This window comes from Heterodontus francisci, chromosome 4 (assembly GCF_036365525.1).
Source record: "Heterodontus francisci isolate sHetFra1 chromosome 4, sHetFra1.hap1, whole genome shotgun sequence".
Taxonomy (NCBI): Eukaryota; Metazoa; Chordata; class Chondrichthyes; order Heterodontiformes; family Heterodontidae; genus Heterodontus; species Heterodontus francisci.
In genome coordinates, this window is record NC_090374.1 from 177,758,534 (window position 1) to 177,786,164 (window position 27,631).

The window sequence follows — 27,631 nt, forward strand, 5'->3', positions numbered from 1 at the left end:
GCTATCTCACTCTTGCTGACTCCAACAGCAACCAATGCATTTATCATAGCAGGACCAATGCAGTTATCCATTCAGCATGGTAAAGAAAGAGCTTGTATTTATGTAATACATTTCACAATCTTAGGACATCCAAAGCACTTCACAGTCAATGAAGTACTTGTTGAAGGTTTGTCACTGTTGTAATGTAGGAAACATGGCAGCCAATTTGTGCACAGCAATGTGATATTGACCAGATAATCTGTTTTTGTGATGTTGGTTGAGGGTTAAATATTGGACAGGACATCAGGGAAAGTTCCCCAGCTTTTCTTTGAAGTACTGCTAAGGGATCTTTTACATCCACCTCCAGAAGGCAGGCAGGGCCTTGGTTTAACGTTTCATCTGAAAGTCGTCACCTTCAACAGTGCAGCACTCCTTCAGTACTGCCCTGGAAGTGTCAGACTAGATTTTCGTGTTCAAGCCTCTGGAGTAGGGGCTTAAACCTTCTGATGCAGAGGCGTGACTGCAGCCCACTGAGCCACAGCTGACATCACGAAAAAAAAGCTTCACAACAATTCATTCATCATTTAAAAATAATTGCAAAATTAAACATAACTTTCAAAAAGGGAATTGTAAATGCCTGAATGGGGAAAAATGACAGGGCTTTTGTTGGGGGGGGGGGGAAGAGTAAAGTGCAGAAAGGGAAAATGAGGAGGAATGTGATAATTCATTCAAAGGCCTAGACAGGAACGATGGTCTCACTCCATGAAGACCGCTGACCGCGCGACCAACCGGCCGTTAAGGTTTGAAATGGTGACGTGCCACACGCGCCCTCTCCAACGTAGACTGGAGGGCAGTGCGCATGTGCGGCGACGTCGCTGCCAGTCCGCTGACATGGCGTCGGCGGGGAGACAGGGAATAGAGTTACTGCTTTTCCGACTCTGCGTTGTCTCCTTCGCCCTGTTGGGCCGGGCGGACGGCCTGGTGGAAGGGCTGTACTGTGGCGTCCTTTCCTGCTACGATGTGCTCGGCGTGACAAGGGATGCCGGCAAGAGCGAGATCGCTCGCGCATACCGCCAGCTGGCCCGGCGCTACCATCCGGACCGGTACCGGCCCACCGAAGCCGGGGAGAACCCAGAGGAGAAGTTCCTGCTGGTCGCCACCGCCTACGAGACTCTAAAGGTCTGGAAGGGAAAGGGTTGTGGGCATTGATGCTGGGCACGCACAGAGCACCAGCTGGCACCCCCCTGCAGTAACTCTACCCACACACTAACTGTTAGTAGTTTACGGAGGGGGGGGGGGGGGGCAACCACTGTAGGGCATGGGGGAGGAGGCAAGCATCCACTGGAGGGTGGAGGAGGGTTTGGGGCATCCACTGGAGGGTGGGTGATGGGCAATTGGGGTGTCCAATGGAGGGTGGTGGGGGCGGGGGGGTAGAGTTGGGGTGGCCACTGGAGGATAGCAGGAGGAGAGTTGGGGCTTGCACTGGATGATGGCAGGGGGAAGAGTTGGAGCGTCCACTGGTGGGGAGAGTTGGGGCATCCAATGGAGGGGAAATGGGGATAGGGGCTGGCACCCTGCAGTAGCTTGCCTCACACTTACTGTTGCTGCTTGTTTGCATGCATCTCTGGTTACTGTGTTAGTTAATTTTAAAACATTTGGAGTCTGTAATAGCTGGTTGAAAAACAAACTGGTAGTTTGCATGGAAGATTGGCAACCGTTGGTTTTTAGACAAATATGTTTTTCCTTCCTGGCTTTCTAATACACTTAACAGTCTTTCACTTGGGAGTTGCTAACCTTTTTCCATAAGTTTTTGTGCAATTATTGTTAAAGTATGAAATTGTGAAGAGAGATATTTAATTCACTGCTGTTCATGTTAATCTGCTATGAATGAGGATTTTTTTATTTTGTTCCTGACATTGCAGTTTCAAAGCATTTTTTATGTAAAAATGTCATAAAATTACTACATTCATTCATTTGGCAAATTTCTAATTTACGTAAATTTGTGGAGGAGAGATTCTGAGCAGAGGTGAGGTATTTCCTTTGCAGTACTGATTGGGGAAGACATTGTAATGTTGGAAAGAGGGGATGCCCTTGAGTGGGCAGGACAGAACCCATTTGGTTAGAGTTCAGAAGCAAAAAGGATATGACCATGCTACTGGGGGTATTCTACATGCCCCCAAATAGTGAAAGAGATAGAGGAGCAATCTGCAGAGAAATCACAGATGTGCAAGAACATATGCGTGGGACTTAAATTATCCAAATATCGATTGGGATAATGTTAGGGTAAAGGGAAAGGAGGGGGAGGAATTTCTGAAATGTGTTCAGGAGAACTTTTTTGATCAGTCTGTTCTCAGCCCAACTAGAAAGGAGGCATTGCTGGATCTGGTGCTGAGAAATGAGGTGGGTCAAGTGGACCAAGTGTTTGTGGGGAGAGCACTTGGATAAGTGTGTCCATCGTATCATACGATTTCGACTAGCAATGCAGAAAAGCAAGGAACAATATAAGGTAGATTGGAAGAGGGCTAATTTCAATGTGATGAGAAGGGATCTTGTCGGGGTAAATTGGAACCAAACACTGACAGGAAAAGCTGTAAGTAAAGGCCTGCTACCTGACCTGAACCCGAAAGGACCCGACAACCTGGTTCGGGTCGGGTCGCTCTTCTGGGTCCGGCTTTCAGGCTCAGGTCGGGTCGGGTCCGGGTTGGACAAACACAGTAAGTATTGCATTTTGCTCTGCTGCTAAGTGTCAAAAGTTGAAAAGCCTACCTGAGCTGGGAGTCCAGGATGTCAAGGAGGAAAACTGAGTCTGCACAGTGAGCGTCTCTATGACATCATCACGCTTGTGCTACAGCTTCCTGCAGGTTCGGAGTCGGAAGGTAGGTAATGTGAACATTCCGGTGGTCGGATCAGGTTGGGCGTGGGGAAAAATGAAGGGGCTCAGGTCCGATCTGGTTCTGTCGGGTTCGGGTCTGGGTTTTTTTTTCCTGACCTGAGCAGGCCTTTAGCTGTAAGGGCACAATGGGTTATCTTTAGGAAGAGACAGTTTGGGTATAGGCTAGGTATATTCCAACGAGGGCAAAGGTAGGGGAACCAAAAACAGCTCCTTGGATGACAAGGGAGATAGAGATTATGATAAAACAAAGAAAAGAGGGTGTATGATGCATGTTATATGAATTCTCCATGTGGGAACAGGCCAAATACAACATGTTGAGAGGGGAGGTGAAGAGGAAAATAAGACTGGCAAAGCACGAGTATGATAATAGAATGGCAGTCAACATAAGAGAACCCAAAAATCTTCTCCCAGCATGTAAATAGTAAGTGGGTAGTAGGAGGTAGAGTGGGGCATATTAGGGGCAAAGAGGGTAATATATGCTTAGAGATGCAGGGCTAGAAGACTTAAATGAGTACGTGGTATCAGTGTTTACTAATGAAGAGGAATCTGACAAAATATCGGTAAAAGTGGAGAAAGTAGAGGCAATGGATAGGGTGAAGATTGAGGGGGAGGAGGTACTGGAAAGGCTGGCTATGCTTGGGGAAGATAAGTCACCTGGTTCGGATGGCTTGCATCCCAGGTTGCTAAAGGATGGAGATAGCGGTAGGGCATGCCATAAATTTTCCAGTCTTCCCTGGATATGGGAGAGGTGCCAGAGGATTGGAGAATGGCAAATGTGACTCCCTTATTCAAGAAAGGGTGTAAAGACAGTCCTAGCAACTAAGGTGGATAAGATTTTAGAAACAATAATGGAAAAAATCAACTGGCATTTGGAGAGGTTTGAGTTAATTAAGGATAGCCAGCATGGGTTTGTGAAAGGCAGATGATGCTTAACTAATCTAATTGATTTTCTTGATGAAATAGCAGAGAAGGTTGATGAAGAGAATGCAGTGGATATTGTCCATATGGATTTTAAGAAAGTTTGATAAAGTACTACTAAAAGGCTGGTTAACAAAATTGAGGCTCATGGAATAGGAGGGTCAGTGTCTAATTGGAAGAAAAATTGGCTTAAAGACAGAGAACAGCGAGTTGTGGTAAATGTTTATTTTTTAGACTGGAGGATGGTAGACAGTGGTGTTCCCAAGGGTCAGCGCTCGGACCATTGCTTTTTTTTTTGCTATACATAAATGACTTGGATCTTGGAATGCAGAGTAGAATTTCAAAATTTGCTGCTGATACCAAACTTGGAGGAGTGGCAAACAGTGAGGATGATACAAATTGCCTGCAACAGGACATAGATAGTCTAGCTAAATGGGCAGACGTGTGGTAGATGGAATTTAATACAGAAAAGTGTGATGCATTTTGGCATAAGAGATAGGGCTAGGCAATATAGACTTATTGGCACAGTTTATTTTATTTAGAGATGCAGCACTGAAACAGGCCCTTCGGCCCACCGAGGCTGTGCCGACCAACAACCACCCATTTATGCTAATCCTACATTAATCCCATATTCCCTACCACATCCCCACCTTCCCTTAATTCTCCTACCACCTACCTACACCAGGGGCAATTTACCATGGCCAATTTATTTATCAACTTGCAAGTCTGGCTGTGGGAGGAAACCAGAGCACCCGGCAGAAACCCACGCGGTCACAGAGAGAACTTGCAAACTCCACACAGGCAGTACCCAGAACTGAACCCGGGTTGTTGGAGCTGTGAGGCTGCGGTGCTAACCACTGCGCCACTGTGCCGCCCTAAAGAGTGTGCAGGAATAGAGGGATCTGGGGGTGCATGTGCATCAATCTTTGAAGGTGGCAGAGCATATTGAGAGAGTGGTTAGCAAAGCATATGGGATCTTGGGCTTCATAAATAGAGGCATTGAGTACAAAAGCAAAGAAGATATTCTGAATCTTTATAAAGCTCTGGTTAGGCCCCACATGGAGTATTGCATCAAGTTCTGTTCACACTTTAGGAAGGATGTGAGGGTCTTTGAGAGGATGCTGAGGAGATTTACCAGAATGGTTCCAGGGATGGGGGATTTTAGTTACAAGTTTAGGTTGGAAGGAGATTGAGAGGAGCTTTGATAGAAGTGTACAAGATTATGACAGGCTTGGGTAAGGTAAGCAAAGAAAAACTCTTCCCGTGGTACAAGGACTATGGGATACAGATTGAAGGTTTTGGGCAAGAGATGCGGGTGGGATATGAGGAATAACTTTTAACGTAGCAAGTGGTAATGACTTGGAACTCACTGCCCACGAGGGTGGTAGAAGTGGAGACAATCAATTTCAAAAGGAAATTGGATGGCCACTTGAAGGAGGTAAACTTGGGATCGAATGGGACTAACTGGATTGCTCTGTGGAGAACTGGCATGGACTCGAGCCAAATGGCCTCAATCTGTGCTGTAAATGACTCCTATGATTCTAAAGGAGAAGGATATGTGTCTTTTAATCACTGCTCGCTGTCTTATCTCCTACGGGCTTACTCATATACTATCAACAGAGATGTAAAAATAGATGTTTTGGGCAGCAAATGTCGACATTTTTAAAAAAAGTTGCAAATTCTTTGCCCCCGCTCCTTCTCGTGACAATATTGGCAAGTTTCTGGGTTCTGTAGGCACCAGGTACTCTGGTACATTCTTGAGTGGTTTATTATGACTTAGCGTGATTATTGACTTGCTATTTGACCTGGGTGAGCGAGGGAAAAGAATTGACACTGAAGCCCAACCTGATTCACTGTGCGTTTCACGTTTGGGTCACTGAAGAGAGATCTTGGTGGGAACCCAGGTGGCTCAAGATCCATTTAGCACCATTCATATCCTTAGGATGCCCAAAAGCACTTCAGGTGATTAATTACTTTTGAAGAACAGTGCCTGCTTTGTAGGCAAATAAGGTAGCAATTCATATGCACCAAAGTCCCACTAATGGCAATGAGGTAAATCAGCAGTTAGTCGGTTTTGGTGGTATTGACTGAGGGATAAATGGCGGCCAAGGCACTAACCCCTTGTCCCTCATCGAATTCTGCCGTGGGACCTTGTACGGCCCGACAGGACTTCCGACAATGTAGCTCTCCCTTGTATTTCAGTGAAAGGACAGCCTAGATTGTGTGTGCCAGGTCTAGAACGAAGGTTCAACTCGTGACTTCCTCTCAGAGGTGAGAGTGCTATTGATATCTTAGCACAAGCTGGAGTTCAAACCTGGGACCATCCTATTTATTTGTTTCCTTATTGAATGCATGAACACAGATTTGTTAGGGTTACTAACTTTGGAATGCAACCAAGAGTTGCTGAACATGTAAAAACTGGTCCTCACTGAGCACTGCTGGAGAAAATCTGTACGCAAGAATGTGATGGATTATTGCGGTCCTATTTACAGGCTGCAAAGGAAACCTGCCTCTATAACTCTTGTCCAAAGCCTTGGGTGGTTAGGAGTAGCCCATTAATCCAGAAGGTCCAGATGAAATACCAGCAACGAACATTTTCCTTTGTATCTACATGTTGAGTGGTTAATTATCAACTGATGATCCATGCAATAGGCTATGTTATATTCATGACTTTCCAACTTCTGATCTAGCAGAAGTCATCTTATGCTTTCAGCAGTCTCAGGGGCGATGGTGCCATCGTGGTAATGTTGCTGAACTAGTAATCCAGAGACCTGGGCTAATGCCCTGGGGACATGGTTTCAAATCCCACCATGGCAACTGGTGGACTTTAAATTCAGTTAATTAATAAAAAGCTGGAATTGAAAGCTCGTCTCAGTAATGGTGCCATGAAGCTATCATTCATTGTCATAAAAACCCATCTGGTTCACTAATGTCCTTTAGGGAAGGAAATCTGCCGTTCTTACCTGGTCTGGCCTACATGTGATTCCAGACCAACAGCAGTGTGGTTGACTGTTAACTGCCCTCTCAAATGGCGTAGCAAGCCAGTCAGTTGCCAAGGGCAATTAGGGATGGGCAACAAATGCTGGCCTTGCCAGCAATGCCCACATCCCATGAAAGAATATTAAAAAAATTACAGGAATAAAATTTTAGGACCTCTGTCATTTCTCAGTTACACTAAAATCAGAAATATTCTCAAGCAGCTAATTGGAACTGTAGAATTTTAAAAAATCTTTTTGTGAATTTTCTTGATTAAACGTTTCTCTACTTTAACAGAATAATTTTATGACTTGCAGTAAAAAATAAAATGCTGTTTGATAAAAGAATCCTGTACTGCACTCATTTCCATGTGTGTTATATACTGTATTAGGTGCATTTAAGACTGTAAATGGGAAATCTAGTAGAAGCCTACATTTCTTGCTATACCAATATGATGTTTTTCATTCTGCACTTCCTGTTTGCAGTTGGAGAATTATCGAATATAAATTATCAAAATGCATGTTGCATGAAGTTTGGCAGTATTTTTGAGGCAGTTGGTTTGTAATATGAGCTTAAAATAATACTGTTAATAACTGTTGTTTGTTTTTAACCCTATTCCTTAAAGGATGATGAAGCCCGGAAGGATTATGATTATATGCTTGATCACCCTGATGAATTCTACAGGCACTACTATCATTACTACAAGAGAAGGCTGGCACCCAAAGTGGACGTCAGGATAGTTATAATTGTGACAGTTTGTGCTATATCACTCTTTCAGGTAAGGCAGTTATGTACGAATATGTTTTGAGGTTATACATAAGTGCAACACTATTTGAACTACATAGTGAGCCATGGATACAGTAAACCCTCAGCATGTACATAAATATGTTTAATAGGTCCCAGTCGGTAGATCCAATTTCTGCTGGCATAATTTTATCAATATGTTCTGTTAATTTAGTTCCTCTGTTATTTTTCTCAATTATCTGACTGACGTGGTATTCCACTGTCAAGCATATTTGCTCTTGGGTTGCAGGTTATCGATAACATCAGTAATCAGTATGGAAAATAATTATAAATTGCTTTAAGAATTGAACTTTTGATTCTTACATTGAGAGACTAGAGAAGCTGGGATTCTCAGAGCAGAGAAGGTTAAGGGAATATTTAATAGAAATGCTCAAAATTATGCAAGGTTGTGACATAGTCAGGGAGAAACTCTTTACATTGGCAGGAGGGTCAGTAACCAGAGAGTCAGATTTAAGATAATTGGCAACAAATCTAGGGGAGGAAATGAGAACTTTTACACAGCGAGTTGTTATCTGGTCTGAAAGAGTGGTGGAAGCTGATTAAATAGTAACTTACAAACGGGAATTAGTTATGTGCTTGAAAAGGAGACATTTGCAGGGCTATGGGGAAAGAGCAGAGGAGTGGGACTAAGTAACTGTTTAGGAGTGGCACAGTGGTTAGCACTGCAGCCTCACAGCTTCAGCGACCCGGGTTTGGTTCTGGGTACTGTCTGTGTGGAGTTTGCAAGTTCTCCCTGTGACCGCGTGGGTTTCCGCCGGGTGCTCAGGTTTCCTCCCACAGCCAAAGACTTGCAGGTTGATAGGCAAATTGGCCATTGTAAATTGCCCCTAGTGTAGGTAGGTGGTAGGAGAATTGAGGGAAGGTGGAGATGTGGTAGGGAATATGGGATTAATGTAGGATTAGTATAAATGGGTGGTTGATGGTCGGCACAGACTCGGTGGGCCGAAGGGCCTGTTTCAGTGTTGTATCTCTCTATGACTCTCTAAATAGCTCTTTCAAAGAGCCAGGTCAGACTCGAATGATGACCACCTGTAGGGCAGTGGGGCTGTGGTTAGAGGGGAGGTGGCGGCGTAGTGGTAATGTCACTGGACTGGTAATCCAGATATCTAGGGTAAAGCTCTGGAGATGTGGGTTCGAATCCCACCACGGCAGATGGTGAAGTATGAATTTCAGTATATCTGGAATTAAAAGCTAGTCTAATGGTGAGCATGAAACCATTGTCGATTATTGTAAAAACCCATCTGGTTCACTAATGTCCTTTGGGAAGGAAATCTGCCATCTTTACCTGGTCTGGCCTACATGAGAGTCCATACCCATAGCAATGTAGTTCACTCTTAAATGCCCCCTGAAATTGCCCAGCAAGCCACTCAGTTGCATTAAACTGTTACAAAGTGTAAGAAAAGAAATGAAACTGGACAGACAACCCGGCATCGACCTAGGCACTGGAAACGACAATGGCAAACCCAGCCTTGTCAACCCTGCAAAGTCCTTCTCACTAACATGGGGGCTTGTGCCAAAATTGGGAGAGCTGTCCCACAGACTAGTCAAGCAACAGCCTGACATAGTCATACTCATGGAATCATACCTTACAGACAATGTCCCTGACATCACCATCCCTGAGGTGGTGGCATAGTGGTATACGGTCGGGAGGGAGTTGTCCTGGGAGTCCTCAACGTTGACTCCAGACCCCATGAAGTATGAATGTACTCTGGTTTGGGGTCTTCAATGTCCATCACCAAGAGTGGCTCAGTAGCACCACTGCTGACCGAGCTAGCAGAGTCCTAAAGGACATAGCTGCTAAACTGGGCCTGCGACAGGTGGTGAGGGAACCAACAAGAGGGCAAAACCTACTTGACCTCATCCCTACCAATCTACCTGTCACAGATGCATCTGTCCATGACAATATTGGTAGGAGTGACAACCACACAGTCCCATCTTCACATTGAGGATGCCCACCATTGTGTTGTGTGGCACTACCACTGTGATAAATGGGATAGATTTTGAACAGTTCTAGTAACACAAAACTGGGAGTCCATGAGTTGCTATGGGCCATCAGCAACAGCAGAATTGTACTCAACCACGATCTGTAAACTCATGGCCTGGCATATCCCCCACTCTAACATTACCATTAAGCTGGGGGACCAACCCTGGTTCAATGAAGAGTGCAGGAGGGCATGCAAGGAGCAGCACCAGGCAAACTTAAAAGTGTGGTGTCAGCCTGGTGAAGCTCCAACACAGGATTACCTGCATGCCAAACAGCAAAAGCAGCATATGATAGACAGAGCTAAGCGATTCCACAACAAACGGATCGGATCTAAGCTCTGCAGTCCTGCCACATCCATTCATGAATAGTGGTGGACAATTAAACAACTAACTGGTGGAGGAGGCTCCCCAAATATTCCCATCCTCACCGATGGGGGAGCCCAGCACATCAGTGCAAACGACAAGGCTGAAGCATTTGCATCCATCTTCAGCCAGAAGTGCTGAGTGGATGATCCATCTTGGCCTCCTGAGGCCCCAGCATCACAGATGCCAGTTTTCAGCCAATCCAATTCACTCCACGTGATATTAAGAAACAGCTGAAGGCACTGGATGCAGGAAAGTATGGGTTCTGACATCATTCCGGCAATAGTACTGAAGACATATGTTAAAGAACTAGCAGCGCACCTACCTAAGCTGTTATAGCTACAACACTGGCATCTATCTGGGCAATGTGGAAAATTCCCCAAGTATGTCCTGTACACAGAAAGCAAGACAGACCACTATTATCTGAGGAGTTGCAAATGGTACTGTACACTCTGCAACCAGCAGCAAACATCCCACTTCTGACAACCTGTTGGAGCGAGGTCATTGATGAAGCAGCTGAAGATGATTAGGCCTTGGACAATATCCTGAGGAACTCCTGCAGTGATGACCTGTTACTGAGATCATTGGCCTTCAACAACCACAACCATCTTCTTTTATGTTGGGTATAATTCCAACCAGTGGAGAGTTTTCTCCCTGATTCCCATTGATTTCAATTTTACTAGGGCTCCTTGATGCCACACTCAGTCAAATGCTGCCTTGATGTCGAGGGCAGTCACTCTCATCTCTGGAATTGAGCTATTTTGTTTGAACCAAAGCTGTAGTGAGGTCAGGAGCCGAGTGGCCCTGGCAGAGTCTAAACTGAGCATCGGTGAGCAGGTTACTGCTGAGTGAGTGCAGCTTGATAGCACTGTCAATGACACTGTCCATCACTTTGTTGATGATCAAGTGTAGACTGATAGGATGGTATCTGCAGGATTGGATTTATCCTGCCTTTTGTGTACAGGACATACTTGTAGCTGGTACTGGAACAGTTTGGCTAGGAGTGTGGATAGTTCTGGAGCACAAGTCTTCAGTACTACAATCGGGATGTTGTCAGGACACATTCTTCTTCTTCTTTGGCCTCCTTATTAGAATTATTAGAACATTACAGCGCAGTACAGGCCCTTCGGCCCTCGATGTTGCGCCGACCTGTGAAACCATCTGACCTACACTATTCCATTTTCATCCATATGTCTATCTAATGACCACTTAAATGCCCTTAAAGTTGGCGAGTCTACTACTGCTGCAGGCAGGGCGTTCCGCGCCCTTACTACTCTCTGAGTAAAGAAACTACCTCTGACATCTGTCCTATATCTATCACCCCTCAACTTGAAGCTATGTCCCCTCGTGTTTGCCATCACCATCCGAGGAAAAAGACTCTCACTATCCACCCTATCTAACCCTCTGATTATCTTATATGTCTCTATTAAGTCACCTCTCCTCCTCCTTCTCTCCAACGAAAACAACCTCAAGTCCCTCAGCCTTTCCTCGTAAGACCTTCCCTCCATACCAGGCAACATCCTAGTAAATCTCCTCTGCACCCTTTCCATAGCTTCCAAATCCTTCCTATAATGCGGTGACCAGAACTGCACGCAATACTCCAGGTGCGGTCTCACCAGAGTTTTGTACAGCTGCAGCATGACCTCGTGACTCCGAAACTCGATCCCCCTACTAATAAAAGCTAACACACCATATGCCTTCTTAACAGCCCTATTAACCTGGGTAGCAACCTTCAGGGATTTATGCACCTGGACACCAAGATCTCTCTGTTCATCTACACTACCAAGAATCTTCCCATTAGCCCAGTACTCTGCATTCCTGTTACTCCTTCCAAAGTGAATCACCTCGCACTTTTCCGCATTAAACTCCATTTGCCATCTCTCAGCCCAGCTCTGCAGCCTTTCTATGTCCCTCTGTACCCTACAACATCCTTCGGCACTATCCACAACTCCACCGACCTTAGTGTCATCTGCAAATTTACTAACCCACCCTTCTACACCCTCTTCCAGGTCATTTATAAAAATGACAAACAGCAGTGGCCCCAAAACAGATCCTTGCGGTACACCACTAGTAACTAAACTCCAGGATGAACATTTGCCATGAACCACCACCCTCTGTCTTCTTTCAGCTAGCCAATTTCTGATCCAAAGCTCTAAATCACCTTCAACCCCATACTTCCGTATTTTCTGCAATAGCCTACCGTGGGGAACCTTATCAAACGCCTTACTGAAATCCATCTACACCACATCCACTGCTTTACCCTCATCCACCTGTTTGGTCACCTTCTCGAAAAACTCAATAAGGTTTGTGAGGCACGACCTACCCTTCACAAAACCGTGCTGACTATCGCTAATGAACTTATTCTTTTCAAGATGATTATAAATCCTGTCTCTTATAACCTTTTCCAACATTTTACCCACAACCGAAGTAAGGCTCACAGGTCTATAATTACCAGGGCTGTCTCTGCTCCCCTTCTTGAACAAGGGGACAACATTTGCTATCCTCCAGTCTTCCGGCACTATTCCTGTCGACAATGACGACATAAAGACCAAGGACAAAGGCTCTGCAATCTCCTCCCTAGCATCCCAGAGAATCCTCGGGTAAATCCCATCTGGCCCAGGGGACTTATCTATTTTCACACTTTCCAAAATTGATAACACCTCCTCCTTGTGAACCTCAATCCCATCTAGCCTAGTAGCCTGAATCTCAGTATTCTCCTCAACAACATTTTCTTTCTCTACTGTAAATACTGACGCAAAATATTCATTTAACACTTCCCCTATCTCCTCTGATTCCACACACAACTTCCCACTACTATCCTTGATTGGCCCTAATCTAACTCTAGTCATTCTTTTATTCCTGATATACCTATAGAAAGCCTTAGGGTTTTCCCTGATCCTATCCGCCAATGACTTCTCGTGTCCTCTCCTTGCTCTTCTTAGCTCTCCCTTTAGATCCTTCCTGGCTAGCTTGTAGCTCTCAAGCGCCCTAACTGAGCCTTCACGTCTCATCCTAACATAAGCCGCCTTCTTCCTCTTGACAAGCGCTTCAACTTCTTTAGTAAACCACGGCTCCCTCGCTCGACAACTTCCTCCCTGCCTGACAGGTACATACTTATCAAGGACACGCAGTAGCTGCTCCTTGAATAAGCTCCACATTTCGATTGTTCCCATCCCCTGCAGTTTCCTTCCCCATCCTACGCATCCTAAATCTTGCCTAATCGCATCATAATCTCCTTTCCCCCAGCTATAATTTTTGCCCTGTGGTATATACCTGTCCCTGCCCATCGCTAAGGTAAACCTAACCGAATTGTGATCACTATCACCAAAGTGCTCACCTACATCTAAATCTAACACCTGGCCGGGTTCATTTCCCAGTACCAAATCCAATGTGGCATCGCCCCTGGTTGGCCTGTCTACATACTGTGTCAGAAAACCCTCCTGCACACACTGGACAAAAACTGACCCATCTAAAGTACTCGAACTATAGTATTTCCAGTCGATATTTGGAAAGTTAAAGTCCCCCATAACAACTACCCTGTTACTCTCGCACCTGTCGAGAATCATCTTCGCTATCCTTTCCTCTACATCTCTGGAACTATTTGGAGGTCTATAAAAGACTCCCAACAGGGTAACCTCACCTCTCCTGTTTCTAACCTCGGCCCATACTAGCTCAGTAGACAAGTCCTCAGACGTCCTTTCTGTCGCTGTAATACTCTCCTTGATTAACAATGCCACACCCCCCCCCCTCTTTTACCATCTTCTCTGTTCTTACTGAAACATCTATCTCGATATCTCGAGAGACAATGGATATGCGCATGGAGGTGGTCAGTGGTTTGTGAAGCAGCGCCTGGAGTGGCTATAAAGGCCAATTCTAGAGTGACAGGCTCTTCCACAGGTGCTGCAGAGAGATTTGTTTGTCGGGGCTGTTGCACAGTTGGCTCTGCTGTATTCAGTACCTTCAGCTATCTCTTTATCACCTGGAGTGAATCAAATTGGCTGAAGACTGGCATCTCTGATGCTGGAGATCGCAGGAGGAGGCCAGGATTCACTTGGCACTTCTGGTTGCTGATGGTTGCAAATGCTTCAGTCTTGTCTTTCGGTACTGGTGTGCTGGGCTCCCCCATCATTAAAGGATAAGGATGTTTGTGGAGCCTCCTCCTCTGCTTAGTTGTTTAATTGTCCACCATCATTCAAGAGTGGATGTAACAAATATGCAGAGTTTTGATCTGATCTGTTGGTTGTGGGATCGTTTTGCTCTACCTATCGCATGCTGCTTCCACTGTTTAGCATGCATGTAGTCCTGTGTCATAGCTTAAAGCTATGGATATTCAGGGTAAAACTTTGGGTATGAATAAGAAATTGGTTGAAGGGTGGATATTTGTTTAAGGGGATTTAAGCAGAAGTACTGAATGAGATAACCCAAGTTAAATTTTATAGAAATCAAGGTGCATCAGCAATAAGTACTCTCTCCAGATTCAGTGTCATGCACAGGCCTTTTCGTGGCAAAAACCTTTTTTCACTTATGTCAATGGCTTGGACTTGATCCCAATTCGAAGTAGTCAAATTCACAGATTATAGTAAACCAGAACGAGCTATGGAGTTGCAGGAGGCAGCAAAGAAATTAATGTGCCGAGCAAAATAGGTAATGGAGCAAAAGAATAGCAGATGAAATTTGATCTGGTGTAAAGGGTTATACCTTGAAAGGAAAATTAGACGACTGAGCACTCTGTGAATGGGGCTGAAATAGCTATGGTTGAAGTTGAAAGATACTTTGGAATCTCAGTAGTCTCAACAATCAATATGTACAACCAATGCAGAGCAGTAATTGAAAAAGCCAACAATGCTGAACTATATAGTCAAAATAGTAGAATACAAGTCAAAAAATCAAGGTCAGACTAAATAGTTCTGTGGTCAGACCATAGCTTTTGTACTGTGTCCGAGGAACATATTTGAGCATTGAAGGCTGTGTAAGGAAAAATTGCAAGGCTCAATTCTAGTGTAAAGGTCTGCATTAGGAGAAGTTAGAGAGATTTGGACTTGTCAGCCAAGAAAGAAGTTGTCTCACAGGCAGCCTATGGCTGGAATTTTACGCCACCCTAGTGAGCCGGCGGGAGAGGGGGGGTGGGGGGGGAGCGGGCTGCCCACCCCAGGCCAATCGAGGCCTTAAGTTGCCAATTAACAGCCATTTAAGGGCCTTCACCCGCCTCCACGGGGATTTTACCCATGGCAAGCAGGCGTCCTGGAGCCAGGAAAGGCCGCCCAGTGAAAGCTGACAAACGGGCACAGGGTGCCCTATTGAGGCCTGCCCCCTCGCTTCCCCAACCACCCCCAGGACCCAAGACGCTCCCCTCCCGCCCCCCCCCCCCCCCCCCCCCCTCCTAACCAACCACCCTTTCCGGGGCCTGACCGATTACCCCCTGCGAGGCAAACCAAACTTACCTGCATTCCTGGCTCTGTATAGAACATAGAACATAGAAAATACAGCACAGAACAGGCCCTTCGGCCCACGATGTTGTGCCGATCCTTTGTCCTCTGTCAAGGACAATTTAATCTATACCCCATCATTCTCCTTTATCCATATACCTATCTAAAAGCCATTTGAAAGTCCCTAAAGTTTCTGACTCAACAACTTCCCCAGGCAAGGCATTCCATGCCCCGACCACTCTCTGGGTAAAGAACCTTCCCCTGACATCCCCCTTATATCTCCCACCCTTCACCTTAAATTTATGACCCCTTGTAACGCTTTGCTCCACCCGGGGAAAAAGTTTCTGACTGTCTACCCTATCTATTCCCCTGATCATCTTATAAACCTCTATCATGTCACCCCTCATCCTTCTCCGTTCTAATGAGAAGAGGCCTAGAATGTTCAGCCTTTCCTCGTAAGACTTATTCTCCATTCCAGGCAACATCCTGGTAAATCTCCTCTGCACCCTCTCCAAGGCTTCCACATCCTTCCTAAAATGAGGCGACCAGAACTGCACACAGTACTCCAAATGAGGCCTTACCAAGGTCCTGTACAGCTGCATCATCACCTCACGGCTCTTAAATTCAATCCCTCTGCTAATGAACGCTAACACCCCATATGCCTTCTTCACAGCCCTATCCACTTGAGTTGCAACTTTCAACGATCTATGCACATAGACCCCAAGGTCTCTCTGCTCCTCCACATGCCCAAGAACCCTACCGTTAACCCAGTATTTTGCATTCGTGTTTGTCCTTCCAAAATGGACGACCTCACACTTTTCAGGGTTAAACTCCATCTGCCACTTTTCAGCCCAGCACTGCAACCTATCCAAGTCCCTTTGCAGACGACAATAGCCCTCCTCGGTATCCACAACTCCACCAACCTTTGTATCATCTGCAAATTTACTGACCCACCCTTCGACTTCCTCATCCAAGTCGTTAATAAAAATCACAAACAGGAGAGGACCCAGAACTGATCCCTGTGGCACGCCACTGGTAACTGGGCTCCAGGCTGAGTATTTACCATCTAAGACCACTCTCTGCCTTCTATCAGTTAGCCAATTCTTAATCCAACTGGCCACATTCCCCACTATCCCATGCCTCCTGACTTTCTCCATAAGTCTACCATGGGGGACCTTATCAAATGCCTTACTAAAATCCATGTACACCACATCCACTGGTTTACCCTCATCCACTTGCTTGGTCACCTGCTCAAAGAATTCAATCAGGCTTGTGAGGCAAGACCTACCCCTCACAAAACCGTGCTGACTGTCCCGAATCAAGCAGTGTCTTTCCAGATGCTCAGAAATCCTATCCCTCAGCACCTTTTCCATCAACTTGCCTACCACCGAAGTAAGACTAACTGGCCTGTAATTCCCAGGGTTGTTCCTATTCCCTTTCTTGCACAGGGGCACAACATTTGCCACCCTCCAATCACCTGGTACCACCCCCGTGGGCTGCAGTCCCAGCAGTGGCCACCGCTCCCGGTGGGGCTGCTGGGACTAAGAGCTGCCTTGGAACAGTTAAAGCCTGGGGACTCATAAAATGCGGGACGGGTCCCCAGGCTAGGCGAAAGCGGGTCTGCCACCGACTTTTACATCAGTGGCCATCTCCCGTCTGCCCGGCGTAAAATCCAGCCCTATATGTGAAATTAAATGGCACAGTATAGGTAAACTCAGAAAATTAGTTTAATTTAAACTGGGAGGGTAAGACAAGGAACACAGATTCAAAGTAATAAAAGACAAATTTGAGAATATCGGGAATGCCTTTTCACAAGAGCGATGAACACTTGTACTAGACTCCAGATATAATACCAAAAGTCAAACAGTAGAATCATTTAACAATTGGATGCTGAAAGGGAGGGACTATCGGATCATTCTGGGCAGATGAATTAAGGTGGGCTAAGTGGCCTTCCTCATCTGTAATTATCTTATTGTATCATAAGTATATGAGTGTTCACTGACAACACAGTAAAATGCTGCAGGAGCAGGTTAGTGTTCGAACAGATCCAGAGATCTTGCAGTCCAAATAAATTAATGTGGCTGAAGGTTGCTGTCCCATTCAGATGCAGAGAATAGTTTGCAAAAGCGAGGAAGTTTTCTTAATATGGCCATTCCTAAGCTGAAAATAAACTCTCCATCTATATAACTTTTAAATTCAGGCATTGGCCTTTCCCTTCCAAGCTGATCCCGACACCTCATGAGCAATGTGATAGGAGATTAACTAATTAAAATGAAATGCATTAGTACCAAAAGTGAATAGCTTTCTTGTAGCAAATATGACACTCAGGATTTTAGTTCTTTTGATGTAATGATTTGTGACTGGAAACTGATTTGGGGCTCTTATATTTATAAAACAATTATAGCATTTATATCTTTAACTGCTAGTTCTTCGCAATTTTCTATGTGTTATGAATTTTTCTTGTTGCAGTACTACAGCTGGTGGAGCAGTTACAGCGAGGCCATTCATTATCTCACCACTGTGCCAAAGTATAGAATCCAGGCTACAGAAATTGCTAAGCAGCAAGGTCTACTTAATAAAACTAAAGAAAAAGGAAAAAACAGACGCTCAAAAGAAGAAATCAAGGAGGAGGAGGAGGAAATCATTAAAGGCATTATCAAAAATAACATTGACATTAAAGGGGGCTATCAGAAACCATGTCTATACGACATACTCCTCTTCCAAATTGTTTTGGCTCCTTATTACATCTGTAGGTATATAATCTGGTACTGTAAGTGGATTTACCGTTTTTACATAAAAGGGGAAGAATATGGAGAGGAAGAGAAATTGTACATTATCCGCAAAAACATGAACATGTCTCAAGGCCAGTTTGATAGTCTTGAAGATCATCAAAAAGAGATGTTTCTTGAGAGGAGGCTGTGGTTATGGGAAAACTTTGAGGTAAGCATTGCATGTTGTAATCTAGGGCACAAATTATTTTTAAAAATGTACAAAACTAAAACCGTGGTCTTTAAGAACCTTTAATCATGTGGAAGTACTGTAATGGAGATGACTTTGTCTCCAATATTTGTAGCATTGAGTATGTCGCATTTGAACATAATGTGCATTGACAAGTGTAAAATTTAGGCCAAGCAACTACTTTTAAAAGCTTTGTATCCTTCTACAAGTCAATGGGTGACTGTTGTCTTCTGGTAATTTGTCCCAAGTGACCATTGACGGTGGCTGTGGACAGGCTGTCCAGCTTAGCAAGGGATGTAGAGGGAATGCAGATCAGCCATGATCTAAAAGCAGAAAATGCTGGAAATATTCAGGTCTGGCAGGATCTGTGGAGAGAGGAACAGAGTTAACGTTTCAGGTTGATGAACTTTCATCAGAATACAGACGAAATGTTTCTCAGCCACGGTCTCATTTGAATGGTGGAACAGGCTCGAGGGACTGAATGGCCTACTCATGTGCCTATGGGACTGTATCCAAGCCTGATCTTGTCCTTTTTAGACGTTGCATGTGCATACACTTTAAGCAGAATATGCCGGATTCTGTTCCAGTGAGAACCCTAATTCCTTTCCCTTCCATAACCTAACTGCACAGTGGGCAATTGTAGCACTAATAGTCCTAATGTGATCAGCTAATTCAGTACGAACATAAGGTCAACTCTGGCGTACCTCAGTCTATCTGACTTAGCTACTCCCTGGATCAACTTGCTGAGCCAAAGGGGAGCAACATACATGAGAATTTAATCAAGTATTTTTTTTTTTAATTTTAGGTTTATAAGCAGGAACAAGAGGAGGAACTTAAAAAGAAAGTAGCCTTGGATCCACGATGGAAACGGTATCGACGATGGATGAAAAATGAGGGGCCGGGGAGGCTAACTTTCATCGATGACTAAATACCTCTGCCTTACACCACTGTTTACAAAAAAATGTCTTTTTTATACAAAAAAAACCTATTTTGATAATGGAATATAAATATCATTGATCTAATAACTCAGGATTCAATTTATACAACATATTTACAATCCTATTGCCATTTAGATTCATCCCCACAAAAAAGGTGCGTTCCCAAACATTAATGGAAATGTGTACTGATAATTAATTAAGCATCTGACGACATTATTTCTGTTACTCAAATTATATTTTTTGAACTGGAAGGACTAAAGTGGACAGTTTTTTAAAAAATGGTTGCTTATTCACTTTATATATAAATATATTAATATATAGGCGAGATGGAAATTACATTGTCAAGGGTTAGTTCACTGTAGAGTTTGTGGTTGTAAATTAAAATATCAGAAATAAAAATCAGAATGTGAGATTTGACCATTTAATGGCTAATTTAGCTTTCTGGGTGGAATTTTAAATGATAGATGTTCCAGACCAGGTGCAGAAGCTCTTGGGGTACTGCAAGTTAGTGTGTGTGTATATTTTTTATATATATAATATATATATACACATACACAAAAAATACACACTAGATAAATCTGCAGCTGCTAAAGTGCATGCACCAGGTTTGTGAACACAGATGCAGATTGCAGTTTGCATTAATTTTATTTATTGCTTGCATCCCATTGGTACACTGTTCATATTTGGATGCAATCATTTTTACTTTCTTTAGTTCCCTAAAACATCTCTAATTTGCTTCAGAAGTTTAAGTTTTTTCAGCCAGCCAACCAAGTATTTAGTCGTTGGTGCACTTCCTTTAGTCATCACAGTTCACTCCACCTTTCCTCTTAGGAAGGACTTTGATATTCTTCTTTGTTTCCCTGTGGTTCTGTAATTGTCTTAATTTGGTGGCGTCTATGTCAGAAGACAATGGTTGCTGTTCTGAAGTTTAGACAAATTTGATATAGAGCTATTAAAATAACCAGTTTACTTGCTGTGTCCTTAATGTCACCTCTCACCTGTAGAAGTATTTTAAAGTGGATTTTAATTTTGTATTTTTGCTATCTACCTATGTTCATTGCCTCAATTTGGCTTTTTAAAAATACATTTAGCATTGTTTCAGATTAATCGAATCAACCTGGGTGTTAGTATGGAGCTAAGAACCCTTATGCTAAGAAGCTGTCACTGTAAAAGTACAGACAAAAGCCCAAGCATAGCTGATCTTTTTTCTTTATGAAACACAGATTTTCTGTACTAAGTTAGTGCCTCCAGTTCAGTATGCAGTGACGGATATGGAAAACTAGATAATTACAGGTAACCATAAACTAGTTTGCTAGAAAATATAGTTTTATTAAAATTTATAAATAATGCAGTGAATGGATTGTTATCATGCATCTCAACCATATGCTTGGATTAGGATTGTTATTCCATACTTGTACCTTTTGATATTGGACTAAATTAAACTGGATAATAAAATAGAATTTTATTCAAAGCTATCCATCCTATAGTATGTACCTTCCTTACCTGTACATCCCAAAGCTAAAGTCTTGGACAAACAGAAATTTTTCCAGTTGTACATAACTTTTTGAAGTATTTTTTGTCATTATGGCTTCAGAATGAGATGTCAAAATCAATTGTCTTTTAAATTAACAAAAAGTTCAATTTTAAATACATAGCATTGGAGGCACAATTTTGTCTTTTTTGTAGTTTTGAAAACAAAAATTTGGCACCTTTTTTCATTTCTAAGCTTTATGATGAATAACATCTGCATGCACAATACAGAAGCATGCATTAATAAATTAAAGCACAACCGACAGTTCAGAATGTCACTATGTAATGCCATCGCCAGTTAACCCAATGTAGATTTAGGCAAACCTTTTTGGATGGGTAATAATTCCTATTTGGCAGCAGGCACTAGTACCATGACAAGTGACAGGCTTGTTTTATACTAATCATATTGAAAATACCTTATTGGGGAGGATGTAGCTGCATTATATGTTGGGTGAAAGCAATTTTGCTGTACTAACAATTAAAAACCAGTAAAAGTCTCTTTCTTTTCATTGGTAAACAACACCTAAGATTTAGTTTTGATTTGGAGCACAGAAAACATCATCTGGAGTTCACAAAAGATGCTGCAATAGTTTCATAGTGAGAATAAAGTTGTCAAGTGATTAGTTATCTCAAGCCTGAGATTTGATTGCTGCAATAAAAACTTGCATTTATGTAGAGCCTTTATTGTAGTAAAATGTCGCATGGTGCTTCACAGGAAAAAGGAAAAAAAGAAATACTTGGATTTATTTAGCACCTTTAACAACCACAGGATGAACCAAAGTCTTTTACAGCCAATGAAGTACTTTTGAAATGTAGTTACTGTTGTAGGAAACACAGCAGCCAATTTGTGCACAGCAAGCTCCCATAAACAGCAATGTGATAATGGTGATATGACCAGATAAACTCTGTTTTTGTGATGTTGATTGAGGGATAAATATTGGCCAGAACACTGGGATAACTCCCCTGTTCTGCAAAATAATGTCATGGGATCTTTTGCACCACTAGAGAGGGCAGAGGGGTCCTCTGTTTAGTGTCTCATCTGATAGAGGGCACCTCCAACAGTGCAGCACGCCATCTGTACTACACTGGAATGTTGGCTTTGATTTTTGTGCTCAAATTCTAGAGTGGGACTTGAACCCACAACCTTCTAACTCAGGCAAGAGTGCTACCAAGTGAGCCATGGCGCAAGAGAGTAATCAGACAAAATTTGACACTGAACCATGCAAACTATTAGGACAGATGGCCAAAAGCTTGGTCTAGGAGGTAGTTTTGCTGTCACATTATGTAAAAGATAACAATACAGGACCTTTCAGTTTCTTTTAGGGAATAATAGCTACCCTCAATGCGTCAATGTGCTTAGCCAGTACCTGAGCTATACAGATCAAGAAGGTTCCAGGTATTTTCTCCTGACTATTGTTCAGCTACCTACGTCATTAAGAGCGCTGTGTGCATGGCAGGTGAGGACATAATTAGGCTGAACTGTGCTCTTTACCCCACTTCCTCCATGTGCTCTCCACCCCCCCCCCCCCCCCCAACCCCCAAATGTGGTTGTAGCCTGTTGATCAACAAGGATTACATGTGAGTAGTAACCACTTGGACAACCAGTGTTGAGCTTCTGGCCAGTATTTCTCCCTCAACCATCGCTGGAGGAAATAACATTATCCAGTCATTACCACATTGCTGTTTGCTTGCTGTGTACAAATTGGCTGCTGCATTTCTTTGCAACAATGACTGCAGTTCAGCTCAAAGTGCTTTGGTGCATCCTGAGGTGAAAGGTGCTATGCAAATGCAACTTCATTCTAACTATACCTCAGCAAGGAATCATTGCCTTAAGGGGAAGAGGAGAAAATTGGTGGAAGAAATAATTGCTAAAGTAGCATGGGCAGGACTATGTTCTGAGATTGTAAAGTATTCGGTGTGTTTGAGGAAGTTTGCATCCTGAGGGTGCATGGCCTTGAAGACCTGTCCGTCTGATTTTTTGTTTTTTTTCCCCCACCTAACTTGAGTTTTGCCAAACATTCTATAATTTTTATTAGAATCTTATGCTAATTGGGATTCAGATGTCAATTTGAGAATGAATTCAATAGGATTAGAATCTTTGTCTTTTCTCTTCTCCCTTTTAAAATTGTTTTTTTAAATTTAATTTACTTATTTCCACTGTATACTGAATTTTGATTCTTTAATCATTGCCAAAATGAATAAGTGTATAGTGCAGCCAGAAAATTAGTCAATACAGATTGTCAAAGTGAAATTACTATTTTTTTCCTGATCAATAAACAGACCATTGGACAAATGGCTTAATTTGAGAACTACTTGGTGTGAAATTGTGGAATAAAGCGGTATCTGCCCCATCTTTTTGGTTGTAGATTTGTCTGTAATATTGATTTGGTGTCATAGAATGTTAGATTGTAGAAATGACACAATATGGTAAATATGACCTTTTTCTAAACAAGAGGTGAGGATGTTCGCTTTAAAAATTCTGTGCTCTACACCATTTGGAGCTATTCCTGAAAGACGCACACGATCTGTTGTACAGGGATTTCCTTCTAGTTTTTTTAAAAAGTTGATTTTACAATTGAGCAAGTGGACATTTGTGCTGCTTGCTTTTTAATCTTGATTCAGTGAACTTTCCATTTGATAAATGTATATGCTGTAAAGACATTTATTGAATGTACTGTATTTATATACAGATATATGCCGTATCTTATTTGAGTTGAACATTTAATAGTTTCAAGAATCTAAAAGCCCTTAACATTTGTGTTTACACATTTAATTTTACTCTAAAAAGATTGTTTTTTCATATTTGAAGCTGTCATTTTCTTAAAGAAAAACATTGCTGTCAGGGTATGTTATTTTAAGTGTAAAGAATATTTTCCTGTTCCATATAATTAAACAACTTTTCCAGCATGATACTTTAATAGAAGGGTTTCTCTTAAGATCCAAAAATAACACTATACCAATCAAAGGGAAGGCAGCACATTGCTGGCTGACTCCAGCTGATATTGAGAATCTTGCAGAACACCTCTACTAATCAGTGTTCTTGTACAGCAGGGTTTGCTGAAACCCTCATCTATGCCTTTGTTGCCTCTAAACTAAACTATTCCAATGAGCTCCTGGATGGCCTCCCACTTAACACCCTCCATGAACTTGAGCTCATTCAAAACTCAGCTGCCCATATCTTGCACCAAGCTCTATTCACCCATCACCCCTGTGCTTGTTGACCTACATTGGTTCCCAGTCCAGCAACGCCATGATTTTAACATTCTCATCCTTGTGTTGAAATCCCTCCATGGCCTTACTCCTCCCTATCTGTGTAACCTCCGTCAGCCCTAGGAGATCTCTGTGATTCAGTTCTAGCCTCTTGCAAATCCCCAATTTCCTTCACCTCTCCATTGGCTGTAGTGCTCTCAGTTGACCAGACCCTGTGCTCTGGACTTCTGTCCTTAAGCTCCGCCTCTCTACCTTTGCTCCTTTTAACCTACTTCTTTGCCCAAACTTTTGGTCACCTGTTCCAATATCATGTCAAATTTTATCTGGTAGCGTTTGTGAAATGCTTGGGTCATTTTACTATGTTAAAGGTGCTATAAAAATGCAAGTTCACCACCACCTTCACGAAGGCAGTTAGGGATGGGCAACAAATGTTGACCTTGCCAGTGACCACATCCCATAAAAAGAATTTTAAAAAGTTGTTGTAAAGTCTTGATTGTGATCTGTCTTTTAAAAGCATCTTTTTTTAAAAACTACAATGACACAATATGGTGTACATAAACAGAACGTTCTCTCTGTTCCCCTCTGCCACCGAGATACGGCTTATTTTTGGGGAGAGATATGTTTGCCTTATTTGGAAAGACAAGCTCATTGTATGTATTAATTTCTTATGCAGGATACTGTAAATATTATACAATGAACAGTTTTCTACTGTCAAACTTCTGTTTTTGAGGACCGGAAGGGGTAGTGTGTTCTATTTTTATCTCTAATAACAATGTATAATGTTTAGATAGGCAAAGCTTTGGAGGCAAGAGATGTTGAGGATATTTCCAGGAATGTATTTTGCATCAACGTTGAGCTCGTTGTAAAAGCAGGAATAAACAGCTTGAAGCTCATTGGATACAGTGGATTAGGTTATGGCAAGTCTCTGCTTGCATGCTCCATTTGTTTTATGAGCCCTTTAAACATGAAGTGACATCTTAGTTTAAAAAATATGTATCTAGCTTTTTATAAGAGGAAGAATTTTTAGTCCTTTCTACCCAGTGGTACTGATTAAATTTGCATTCTCTCATATTCGCCCAATGTACCTCCTGTTTCCAATTAACAGCAATATAAGGAAGCTGCCTAAAGCTGTAATAGATCTCTAAAATGTGCACTCCTGACAGGTAAAACATTGGTGTTTCATTGTATATTTACAGACAAGACCCTACTATTTCTGTTGCAGTGTTTTGGTTGGGCTTCATATTTCTCTCATTCTGTTGGCATTCTTGTGGCTGATGCCAATGCACTTTTAATTGTATTGTTCATGTCAGCATTTTGTTGCAAGACCTCTTTGCAGCTGTCTCTAATGCAACTGTTTCTATCTGATTTTCCTTTTTGAACTGGTCCAGTACTACTGTTCTAGTTTTTTTAGTTTATGTACATATCTTCTATATTTAAATTGCTGTATTTGCTTTATCTAAAACCTATTACGAATATTGTGACATGGGGTTGACAAATACATTTCTTAAATATTCAGAAGTGCTTTTAATTTAAAAATGTGAATTTCTCTCGCTTATATTTTGTGTTGAAGGCTTGACTTTTGATCTGCTTTGAGCTCTAATCCTAGCTGATGCAACTGGCGGGTTAAAATCTTGTACACATTTAAAAAAAAACTATTCTTGATCAGATTTGTTGCAAGATTGACAACTTTATAAGTTATTTCAGTATATGAGGTCTTTAAGCAGGATCTCTGTGATGTAATTATGCATTTTAGGTATCTTTGAGGAAGGGAGAAACAAATCAAAGAATTAAAGTAACTGCTCGTTAGTACATTCATTTATTGCTGCTCTACTCAGAAATTGGTGTGTTTTTGTCGAATATTCATCTATAATCTGAAGTGGACATCTGTATAGTCTACAAGTGAATACTTACTTTGCAGACGTCAGTGCTTTCACACCAGATTTTTTTTTTAAAAGCCATGTGAAATATCACAAGCAATTGTTTGCCTTCAAGAATTAAAACACCAGCTAAAGTATAAATTGAAAAGTATAGATATGAATGCTATTGTTAACTGTGAGCAAACCCTGTGTGAATTTGTGGACAACATACTGGTGCCCATGAAAAGCATCCAATATCGTAATCCTGAAGATTAGGAGTCTGAATTGCTGGTTAATAGTTAACCCAACTGAGTCGAGAACAAAATGTCCAATAAGCAGTCAACTGTATATAATGACACAGGATTGTAAGTTAGAAATTCTCTACTTTGGTAGAACAGTGTTTTACCATGTGTACTTGTCTTTTCAAATGTTTTAAATAAAGTACTATTTCTGAGTATGTGTTGAAATTGTTCACAATGAAAATGGATCACGTGGACTGTGTTTTAGCTGAACAGGCAAATTATATAGTTCACAACATCTACGTTAAAATGAGCAGGAGAGATGAACTAAATCCATGAGTAGTGGTTGATGTACAAAGCTTTAAAGAGAAGACTCTGAAATAGGAGTTTCACAGCTTTGAGACAGAATGTGCCATCAATTGCTGTAGAAGTGAATCTATGGTGTCTGCCATTAGATTTTCCCTGGCTCATTTAGGCTTTTTAAAGTTTTTTGCATGGCAACTTGCTGAAAATGTGAGCTATTAATGTTGCAGTGAGGGAAACTGGGCATCTGGTACCTGAGCGAAGCAATTTGAATGATTGAGAAATTAACAGTGCATGGGCTGAGAAGGAAGTGTTAAAGTAAGATTGGTGAGTTAAAATGGCAAATCAGGTTTTAAAAAAATGAGGAAAAGAAAGATTGGATTGAGAAAAAAGACCAAGGAAAAGTAACATTTAAATATTTAATCTCATTTTTTAAATATTCAATAATTACAATCTGAAGTAATGAGACTCCCCACTTGTAATTGTTAATATTCAGTGCCAGAGAGGTTGATTGGCAGTAATTAATTAATCATGCTGCTAAAGGGTATTTGGGCAGAGATGGACTAGACTTAACTTTCTGTGGCAACTTTAGTTCATATCCTGTGTTAGTACAGGATCTTCATGTTATTCAACGTGTTTTAATAGTGAGCAAGACAGTGAATTGCTATTTTGTCTAACTGCTGTTCTCATCAAGCTAATGGCAGAGCAGCACATCTCAAACAGCAATCTTTGGATTTCCACACATCTGTCCTAATTTGAAGTTGCTGTAGTATTTACGCATAAATATCAAAAGCAAATTATGGGTCAATGAGTTTTAAGAGTAGGCCAGTATGCAATGAATCTTAGGGTATTAACACCCTGAGGGTGGAAGTATGTATCAGATATTTGAGGAAATCAAAGAAATGGTTAGAGGAGCAATTACCATCATAGTAGTGGTAAAATAGATATAAAGGAAAAATACTTGCATTTATATAGCACCTTTCATGACTGTGGATGTCCCAAAGCCTTTTATGGCCAATGAAGTACTTTTGAGGTACAGTCATTATTGTCGGAAATGTATTAGAGGAAGTTTGGAGAATTGCCTAATAAGATTTTTCTGGCTGTTTTTGTTTTTCTTGCATGATTTTGTGAACTTGGAACTTTTTTCATGCTAAAATTACATGTTTTGCATGTATTTTTACCTAATGGTAGACATTTAAACTGTCAAATTCAGAGGGAAAAAAGAGACCAAGGAAAAAGCATTTTTAAAATCTCC

At 42.1% G+C, this 27,631-nt stretch overlaps 1 protein-coding gene across 1 annotated transcript; it reads left to right on the plus strand.

Moving 5' to 3' along the window:
* The first annotated feature begins 852 nt into the window (after nt 1-852).
* dnajc25 (DnaJ (Hsp40) homolog, subfamily C, member 25) lies at nt 853-26,289 on the plus strand. Its single transcript, XM_068030644.1, has 4 exons — nt 853-1,158; nt 7,392-7,544; nt 17,812-18,282; nt 19,106-26,289. Exons 1-4 carry the CDS (start codon nt 871-873, stop codon nt 19,226-19,228), a joined length of 1,035 nt encoding a protein of 344 aa, XP_067886745.1. The 5' UTR covers nt 853-870; the 3' UTR covers nt 19,229-26,289.
* The last annotated feature ends 1,342 nt before the right edge of the window (nt 26,290-27,631 follow it).